The 9,923-nt window shown below is 54.5% G+C and overlaps 1 protein-coding gene across 1 annotated transcript in view; it reads right to left on the bottom strand.

Moving 5' to 3' along the window:
• Window positions 1–3,494: 3,494 nt before the first annotated feature.
• The window catches only part of TOMM40 (translocase of outer mitochondrial membrane 40 homolog (yeast)), a 12,799-nt gene continuing 6,370 nt past the window's right edge, over window positions 3,495–9,923 (bottom strand). The window contains exons 7-10 of the mRNA XM_008586007.1: window positions 6,115–6,237; window positions 5,857–5,933; window positions 5,642–5,744; window positions 3,495–4,161 (exon numbers count right to left, since the gene is read on the bottom strand). Of these exons, the coding sequence (XP_008584229.1) occupies window positions 4,022–4,161; window positions 5,642–5,744; window positions 5,857–5,933; window positions 6,115–6,237 (443 nt within the window). The 3' untranslated portion in view covers window positions 3,495–4,021. The remainder of the gene's footprint in view (window positions 4,162–5,641; window positions 5,745–5,856; window positions 5,934–6,114; window positions 6,238–9,923) is intronic.

Genomic DNA, 9,923 nt, shown 5'->3' with positions numbered 1-9,923 from the left:
GAGGATGAGAGGGGGAGGAGCAGGAAGCCTGAGCAAGCCTCACCCCGTACCTGCCAGGAATATGACCACCAATACAGCCCAGAGAACCTTCATCTTCCCGCCTGTGATTGGCCAGTCTGGGGAGGGAGAAACTGTCAGTCAGCAGGTAGTGAGGACTCCTCCCACCCTACCCAGCCCCACTGGGCCCAACCTTCAAAGCCTTGATCAACTCCATACCTACAAAGCCTAATCCAATCACCAACGCTTACCAAGCTGCCCCTCCGTTGACTAACTCCCTCATGTCCTCTACCAACCCCCCATTCCCAGGTTGGCCTCCATTCCTAAAATTCTATCTCCCTCTCACAGGGTTCAAATTCCACTCCCACCCCTCTCCCACCCTACCCAGTTCTGTAACAGTCGCAACTGGCCTTTCTAAGTTCCAACATCAAATTCCTTGTTATTCTAAGCTCCAACTTACATTGAAGTGCGTTTTCCATTTATGAGCTAATTTAATCCTCATGTAGAAGTGCTCCCTCAGTTGATATCTAGCTACCCTGTTGCTGTCCAGGTGTCCCCAATTATGGAGGCTGAGGACAATGGGGGTCACCCAGTAGGTCCTCAATAGATGACAGTAACGATCTGTGGGATCTTGCTACGGCTCATCTCCTGGTTCTTCCTACAGGTCCAACTGCTCCCCTCCTTCTAGGGACGGGGACACCCCTACCACCCAGCCCTTCCCTAGGTCCAGTCCCCTGCTCCCTGGCCTCACCCCCAGCTCCTGCGTCTGTCCTGAGGAATAGACCAGCCACCTCCTGTCTTCCAGCCAGTCCCCAAGTAGCTTTCTTGAGCTTCCTGCCTTTTCCTCCTTGCCCCAGACTCTCTTGCTCTGCAGGCCAGGGGTTCCTGCAGTCCCCAGCCACATCTCTCCAGAGGCCACTGAACTGGTCTCTATGCCCCCCATTGTGCTTCTCACCAGCTCCTGGGAAACCACGTCCTCACCTCCGCTGGGGCCGAGTGGGACTCAGGGATCCCAGGCTCCTCCAATTATAGGGCTCCCCCTGCCCCGCCCTCTCCCCCAGGGATAGGGCAGGCTGGGCCAGGCCCCAGTCACGAGGAGGGCTTCCTCCCCCCTGCCCCCACACACGCACACAGCAGGGCAGAGGAAAGAGGTGGGGCCTGGAGGCCTTGTGACACCCCCCCACCAGCCCCTTGGGAGTTGACACCTCACTCAGTAATCCAGGCATCGTCCTCCATTCTGGGGGGGCTGGGCACAGAAGGGGAATGAGCAGGCTGCTGCCCAGAGTACTCTTTCCCTGCCCCTCTCCTTTCCTGTGGATGGATGAATAAAATTTGGGGAGGGGGCTGGGCTCCTAGACTCCCGGGTTCTTAGAAAGGAGGGGGTGCTGGGGGCCCGAACTCCTGGGTTCTGAGGGAAGAGGGGGCTGATTCCTTGAAGGAAGGCCTGGACAGAGATAGGATGGAGGCTGCCCGGTTGTTCAGTTGGTTAGAGCGCAGTGTTAATAACACCAAGGTCCATGGTTTGATGCCTATACTGGCCAGCTGCCCCCCTCCCTTGAAAAAAGGGTTGGTTGAAAGTCCTTCAGTTGGCCAGTTAGCTCAGTTGGTTTGAGTGCAGTGTTGTAACACCGTAGAGCGCAGTGTTAATAACACCAAGGTCCATGGTTTGATGCCTATACTGGCCAGCTGCCCCTCTCCCTTGAAAAAAGGGTTGGTTGAAAGTCCTTCAGTTGGCCAGTTAGCTCAGTTGGTTTGAGTGCAGTGTTGTAACACCAAGGTGAAGAGTTCAGATCCCCATAGGAGCCAGCCACCAAAACTAATATAAAATAATGTTAGGGTGGTGCTGATAACACCAATGTCCAGGGTTTGATCCCTGAACTGTCCAGCCATAAAAAAAAAAAAGGATAAAGAAGTAGGATGGGAGGCATGAGGACAGTGTGACGAATCGGCTAAAAGCCTAGGCTTTGTGAAGCGAAGCCTGAGTTTTAATCCAAGCTGCTGTTTTGGCTGTGACCGTGGGCACAAGTAAGCAACTCTCTCCACCTGTCAATGAGAACCCAGCACTTTCCTCTGGCTGGCACAGGCATTGCAGATTCCAGGAGTTGCCCACACTATGCCTCACGTTAGGACTCTGGTTGCCAGCTGTGTGACCTTAGGCAAATGCCCTAGCCTCTCTCAGCATCCAACTTCTTTACCCATAAAACTGGGAAAAAAGCTGCACCTGTACCGGTCTGGTGACGCAATAAGCTTATGTTGTGTATCAAGCACTGACAGTCTGTGGCACACAGTAGGTCTTATGTTAGGGTCAACTACTGTAATTGGCCGTAGTGAGTGCTCAGTCACCTTCTTAGCAGGCCAGCTGCATGAATCCCAACTGTTCACAGATGAGAAAGTGTTGAGGTGAATGGCAAGGCCACACAGCAAGAAGTGGAGCTGGGATTCATTCCGGATTCCTTGAAGGGATGGGAACATTGGATTCTGCCGGGTAAGGGGAGGCTGGCCTGACCAAGCTCAGGCGTTTTCTTTTGCCTCAGAGGGTGCTCGCAGGAAGTAGGTGAGGTGGCTTCTCTGGGTAACTGTGGGTCATCTCTACTTGGCATCCTCCTTCCACAGATCCTGGGGGCAGACAGGGTTTCAGTTCCCGTCTGGGGAGGAAACAGGGTGGGGCTGGCTATCAGTTTACTTAAACCCTGGTCTGGCAAAATCCTGACACCTCCTCCTCAGATACAGGTGACCCAGTCCCCCCACCCTCTATCACAACCTGTGAGTCCCAGCCTGTCCTGTAAGGCCCACCAGTCCTTGAGCCCAAGCCCTTCTCCCCTTCAATTGTTCTGAGGCTTTTTCAGTAGCTTGAATCCTTAATGAAGCTCCTGAAAGCTCTGACCTATCAGACAAAGTCCTAACACGCCATATCCTCTGCCTCTTTGCAATCTGGACAGACCCTGAATCCTAGCTCCCTGCCCCCACCTCTGCACTCATAGACACTGCCATCCCTGTTGCTTTAGTTTGTAAGGACAAAGTCCTCTCCAGCCACTCTGGCCAAGTCAGGCTGGGTTGAGTAAACTTGAGACCCTATTCTCCTGGTGAGGGGAGACCTGTGATGTCCCACAGCAGAAGAGAAGTCATGGGGGGCAGGGGAGGTTGTGTGATCCTGGGCCAGGTTCTTCCCCTCTCTGACACACTCTGGCCAAGTCAGGCTGGGTTGAGTAAACTTGAGACCCTATTCTCCTGGTGAGGGGAGGCCTGTGATGTCCCACAGCAGAAGAGAAGTCATGGGGGGCAGGGGAGGTTGTGTGATCCTGGGCCAGGTTCTTCCCCTCTCTGACGTGGGCTTGATGCAGCCACCCAGTGAGACTTGTGTGGTTCCCGGGACTGTTCCATGATCCAGCCCTCTGGCATCCCCTACTGGCGGCTGTGAGAAGGTTGGAGCTGGATGGATTCAAGGGATGAAATGCTCAAAGGGCCACACTTGTGAAAACTGAGGCCTCCCATCTCAATTGTTTTTTTCTATGTATATTTTTTGTTGTTTTTTTTTTTTTCTGTAAAATGTCCCGGTTCTTCCATAACTTATAAACATGATTTATACGGAGGAGTAGACGGGGGAAGTGGACAGGGGTGGACTGACTGGGAATGGGGAAGCTCCTCTTGCTGCACCCCCCTCAGGGCTGGGGCCAGGGCCCTTTGGAGGATGGAGACACCACGACACTCCTCCTTGAGGCTCTCTGGCCACCTCTGCCCCTGGTGCTCAGAATCCTGCGTGCACCTCGATTCTGGAATCCCTTCTGGGACCTCAGGCCCACTGGGCATACTGCCCCCGGTGCTCAGAATCCTGAGGCGCCCCTCAGTTCCAGAATCCCCTCCTCAGCTGCTGGGATGGTGAGTGCCCTCCTTTCCACTGCCCCCCGACCCCTAAGGAGGAAGGGAAGGGAGGGGGAGCAGGGCTATGGTCTCCCCTCTGTGGCGGGGGGAGGTGGAGGCGGGATCTGAAGGAAGAAGGGCATGGAAGGCGGGGGCCAGGAGGGGCTCAGCCGATGGTGAGGCCAAAGCCGCACTGGAACTTGTTCTTGCGGTGATTCAGGAAGGCCCCGAGAGCCAGTGTCAGGGGCAGGGGTGGGAGCTTCTTCTCCAGCGTGGCACCCACGATCCAGTTGCTATCCACAGAGCCTGGGGGTAGACAGATGGGGTGAGGGAGCTGCCGTCTTTCCACCCCATCCCAGTGTGGTTCCACTTCAGCCACCTCAGGTACCAGCCACACTGGTAGCTTCTGGGCCTCTGCCCACATTGTTCCTGCCATCAGGAAACCTCTTCACTCACCCCAACTACTTCAGCCCTTGGAGTAAATGGCTCACTCCTCCTCAGTTCTCAGGTTAGTCACCCCTCCCCTTCTAGAAGACCTCCATGACTCCCTGGGCTCCCCCAACCGAGTCCTGCCCACTCTGGGTCATCACTCTTTAGGGACAGGTCTGTTCCCCCCACTGTGAGCCATACGAAGATGGGGCCTAGTCACCACTGTGTTCCCAGCACCACTAGGCAGGAGGCTGAGCTCAGACCAGGTGCTCAATATTTGTTAAGTGAATGACTGAATGACTCAAATTTCTTCTAGGGATTGTGCACCAGAACCTTATAGGTGGATAAGCGCATGCCGTTATCCCTGCACTGTGGAAAGGGATTAGAACTCACTTAATGGAAACAGGGAAGCAGCAGAACTCGAACTCAAACCCAGTCCTATTATAGCACGCTGACTGCAGAGCAAGGGGCAAGAGGTGGGCAGGGAATGCAAGTTTCAGAAGCAAATAAATCCCTGGGCCCCATCATGGCTTTAGAAACTATGCCCCAGGCCAACTGAAGAGCTTTCTGGGGTGGTCTTTTTTTGGGGGGTGGGTAGTGGTGGTGGGGACTTGGTGCTTTTCATTTACAAAGGAAAACAGCGCTATTTGGTTAGAGTGCAGCCTTATAGCACCAAGGTCACAGGTTAGGCCCAGCTTCCAAAAAAAAATAAAGAGAAAAACAATAAAAGAACTGGGGTGGAGTGGTGGTGGGGACTTGGTGCTTTTCATTTACAAAGGAAAACAGCGCTATTTGGTTAGAGTAAAGCCTTATAGCACCAAGGTCACAGGTTAGGCCCAGCTTCCAAAAAAAAATAAAAAAAAGAAAAACAATAAAAGAACTGGGGTGGTCTTTATATACCCAAAATGTGAGTACTGAGGTCCAAGCAGAAAGCATTAAGGCTGGACACCAGGACCAGAGTTAGCCTGGGAGGACGTTCTGGATCTGGCTGTGATCATGTAACCTCTGGGAGCCTCAGCTTCCACTGATGAGAGATGTATGGAGTGGGCCGGTGCTTTCCAAGTTGCCTTCCATTTATGGAAAAAAAGAAAAAAAGTTGGCTAAGTGCAGAGAGTGGGAGAGGGCTTGCTAGCAGGGTGGGGAGGGAAGGGGCAAAGCTCTGGCCTCAGCCCAAACACATCTATCAGGTGCGCTGGGGTGGGGCCCAGGCACCTACTTCTTAACAAGCATTCCCGGGTAATTTGGAGGCCTACAAAAGTCCTAGCACACCATCCTATATCAACTCCTTTGGCCTACACACCCACTCAGCTGAGTCACCTCTGGCCTGTTCCCCATGTAGGGTAACTGAAGCCTTTACCTTTGAAGAGGAGGTTGGCCTTGGGCAGGTCCAGCTGATACCCAAAGGAAACACTGGTGTCCTGCATCCTTGTGCTGGCCTCAAACTCCACGCCTACTTGCAGCTGTGGGGCCAGGGCAACACACAAGAGTTAGCTGCCCAGTCTAGACTCCACGGCACACCAGACCCTGGCAACACCAGCCTGGAAAACACAAAAACACACCCTCGCAGCTCACCTGGTCACTGGCTTTGTGGTAATATGTTGCGTGCATGCCTGCCTGGCCCAGTGTTATCGTTGCCAACCAGTTGTTCACTGGAAGAGAACAGGGTAGGGGTGGGGTCATGTTACTAAGGGGACTTGGGCATCTGGAAACTGAGCCCCTCCTCCTTCAGACCCAGGGGTCCAGGCCCCCAGCCCCTCCTCCCTCAGACCCAGGGGTCCAGGCCCCCAGCCCCTCCTCCCTCAGACCCAGGAGTGCTGGCCCCAGGCTCACATGTGTATTTCCCAGCTAGAGACATGACGGTACCCTCCTCCCCAGGCCGCCGGTGATAGACCAGCTCCCCGCCCAGGGCCAGACATGGTGTGATGCTCTGGAGGTAGTGAGCCACAAGGATTCCTGCAGGAGAGATGGCAGTCAGTTTCCACCCAGGGTGACAGGCCAGACTCCTACTCCAGGAAGCTTCCAGGCTTGCCTCTGCCAGAGGCTGGGGCCTGCCCTCGAGCCTCCTACACTTGCTCTTTGGTCCTTACCTGCTGCCACGCAGTTCACACTGCTCTGAGGTCAGACTCCCAGGCTCTGTGGTGATAGCATTACCTGTGGGACCTTGCCTGGCCTGCACAACCCTGTGTGGCTGGCCTTTATTCGCCACTATTTACAGAGGAGGTCATGGAAGCTGAGGGAGGTAATTCACTCGTGGTCACAAAATGTGTCAGGGGCAGAATACAGGCCTCTACACCTTCCAAGCCTAGGCTCTGAGCCACTCTGCTGCTGTGAGAGGCAGGAGAGTAGAGTTGGTAAGAGCACACAGCTGGGGTCAAATCCCAGCCCTGTACCTTGCCAGCTGCATGACCAGGGACTCTGCCGTTAATACGATTACCCTTTGGGGTTGTGATGAAGACTCATCACACTGAAGAGTAAGTCCAGGTTCCTCTGTCCCTCAGCAGTAGGGATGGATGGCCCTGAGGCCTCTGTGAGTGTTTGCTGAACAAAGGAACCTCCACAACTGGACTGAATTCCTCATGCTAAAGGACTGAGAAGAATTTGCTTCTGTGTCTTAGGAGTCTAGCAGAGTACACACCACAATGTGATCTAATGGGGGGAAGAAGAGAGTGGGAGACACAGAAGGACAGAGAAATAGAAAACAAGACATGTATGCAGAGACAGGGAAGTAGAATCAGAAACAGAGAGGAAAAGAGGGACTGAAGACTCCCCAGTTAAGAAATCTGCTAAGATTGAGTCGACACAGGCTCACAGGTCACAACCTAGGAAAAAAAAAGAGGAAGCTGTGGTATGTGGTGTGTGTAAAGCTGGGACAAGATGGAGCACGTGAGGCGTGAAGTTGCTTCCCAGACAAAGAAAACCAGAGGTACAGACTTGGGGCCCTGCCCAAGAGAGTGGGCTGCCAGAGGGGCTGGGTGTTGGGTAGGCAGCCCCCAAGATGGGCCAAGAGTTCATGGCCAGGGCCCTTCTGGGGGAAGCTAGGATCAGGTGTGGACCGAAGTTGGCCTGCAGAGTTTCATGCGAGCCACTGTGCAAATTTCTTTCCCTCAACAAGGAGATGATACATATTAAACCAACTCCTGCCCTGAGAACTGTTTTTTTTTTTGTCTTTTTCCGTGTCCGGCAACGGATCGCAACCCTCAGTGTCGCCCCCGTACCGGACCGGGACCGGCAACGGGATCGCAACCCTCGGCGCTGCCCCCGCGCCTCGCTCAGCCAGTGAGCGGGAACCGGTCTGTATGTGGGATCCGAACCCTCGGCGGGAGCGCCGCCACGCTTCCCAAGCGGCGCCCTAGTGCAGTGCGCCCCCGGGCCGGCCCTGAGAACTGGTTTTTTTTTTTTTTTTTTTGTCTTTTTCTGTGTCCGGCAACGGATCGCACCCCTTAGTGTCGCCCCCGTACCGGACCGGGACCGGCAACGGGATCGCAACCCTCGGCGCTGCCCCCGCGCCTCGCTCAGCCAGTGAGCGGGAACCGGTCTGTATGTGGGATCCGAACCCTCGGCGGGAGCGCCGCCACGCTTCCCAAGCGGCGCACTAGTGCAGTGCGCCACCGGGCCGGCCCTGAGAACTGGTTTTTAAGCCACTACCAGCACACTTCTGGTTGGGATAATCCACCTATTCAGTTGAGGGAGAAATTGAGGCCCACAGAGGAAAAAATAACTGCCTAGATTCACATAAAGAGACAGGGACTTAAACTCAGAATCTCTGGCCTCTCAGTTCTGAGAGTTATTGAGACTGAGACCCATGAATGTATCTCTAACCGTCCTTCCCATCTCCTGGGCCCCACCTTGCCTTGTTTCTCTACCACAGCTTCCTCTCTAGTCTACTGCCCAAGTCTCCAAGCAACCTCACATACAGCAGAGAACTCCTGTTCTCTGTCTGCACAAACCTGTCCCTGTTCTCCCCCCGCCCAGAACCTGCCATGGCTCCCAGTACCCCAAGAAGATCCACCTGCTTGCAGCATGGCTGCAAAGCCCTGTGTGGCTTGGCTCTGCTTCAACAAAGCCACTTCTCCTTCCCACCCTGGGCTGCATGAATGTCTGGGGCTTTCTCCCTTTTTCTCACCATGGTCCTGTGCCCACCCTCCCTTCTGCTAGTGAACCCTTCCATCTGCTCAGCCAGCCAGCTAAACAACTGTACAGAAGTATTGCTAGATTTGGCTACCCTTCTCCTGCACACCCCTGATCAGATTCACCATTACTATGGGACCACTGCACTTGCCCTGCCCTGGTTTCCATTTCCACCCTTGTCCCCTATAGTGGACGAACAGAGAGCAGCTGCTGGGGATCTGTGAAAAGTGAAGCCAGAGTCTGGTCTGCACTGCTCATGTCTGTCTCACAGCCCCATGTACCCAGAGGAATCTGGCTCACTCCTACTCTGAACCTCGTTCTCTCCACTCCCTTAGCATCCTTGGGCCTCTGGCCTGCTGTGGCTCTGGCTCAGGGGCTTCCTCCTGAACAGCAGAGCTCGCTGCCCGCAGGCCTCTGCTCAGCACTCTTGGCCTCACAGGCCTTATTTCCGACTCTCCCACCTTGTTGACATCTTGATGTCCTTAACCTGCTCTGGCTTTTCCTACTGTGCTTATCTCTATCCAGCTCCCCACTGCAATGTGAGCTCCTCCAGGGCAGGGGTTTTGTCTAGGCCATTCTGCAATGTCTGCAGACATTTGTGATTGTCACGCTTCAATCAAAAATTGCTATGGGCATCTAGTGGCCGAGACCAGGGATGCTGCTAAATGTCCTGCCATGCACAGGAACAGAAGCAGTCATAAAGAACCTGGAGAGTTCAAAACCCCAAGAAGGAAAGGAAGTGAGTCAGAGGTAAGAGTGAAGAGAAGGCCGCGGGCAAGGGCCAGGACCCGACTGACCTGTGGAAGGAGCCCCATCTGCTAATTTCACCTCCTAAACCTGCTGGGCAGGGAGCTGCAGACGAACACTGAAAACGGGTGGAAGTGGCAGTTCGGGCTGCCACTCCTGGCCTCTTCCTTGCCTGGGCAGGGATTCCTCAGGGAAGTCTCCTGGGACAGGAAAGAATGGCAGCCACCTAGGGCAGGTACGCAGGTGGGGGAGCGCCGAAGGCAAGGGGGCTCTCGGCTGCAGTGGACACGATGTCTCTCCACCCTCCACTACCCCATGCTCTTTGGGCCTCCAGGCTCTCACCCACACAGCGCCCTCTTTCTGGAGTGTTTCCTGCCTCTCTTCACCCTCCTTCTGACCCGTCCCTGTTGGCCTAGACACCACCATTTTAGAGAAACTGTCCCTGTCACTCCAAGTGAGATGGGTCCCCCTTGTTATAAACCCTCATAGCAAGCTGAACTTTTCCTGTGTAGGACTTCTTAGAACAGTAACAAATTTACTGTGGGAATATTTGTTTAAAGATAAATGTCTCTGCCGCTGGCCTGGGAGTCCTAGGAAGGCAATAAGGGGCAGTCTCAGTCATTGCTGTGTGTCCCAGCACCACCTTGCCCGGGGCTGGCACACACTAGGTACTCAGAATAAAGCCGAGGCTCCAGAGGAGCCGAGGTGTGGGGAGGGAGGCTGAAGCTGATTAAGCGCACAGGCTCAAGTGAGGCCTCGATTCA

Source organism: Galeopterus variegatus, unplaced genomic scaffold (genome assembly GCF_000696425.1).
Source record: "Galeopterus variegatus unplaced genomic scaffold, G_variegatus-3.0.2 Scaffold3796, whole genome shotgun sequence".
Classification (NCBI taxonomy): domain Eukaryota; kingdom Metazoa; phylum Chordata; class Mammalia; order Dermoptera; family Cynocephalidae; genus Galeopterus; species Galeopterus variegatus.
The sequence above is the reverse complement of the archived record's forward strand: the minus strand, read 5'-3'. Positions and strand labels throughout refer to the sequence as shown.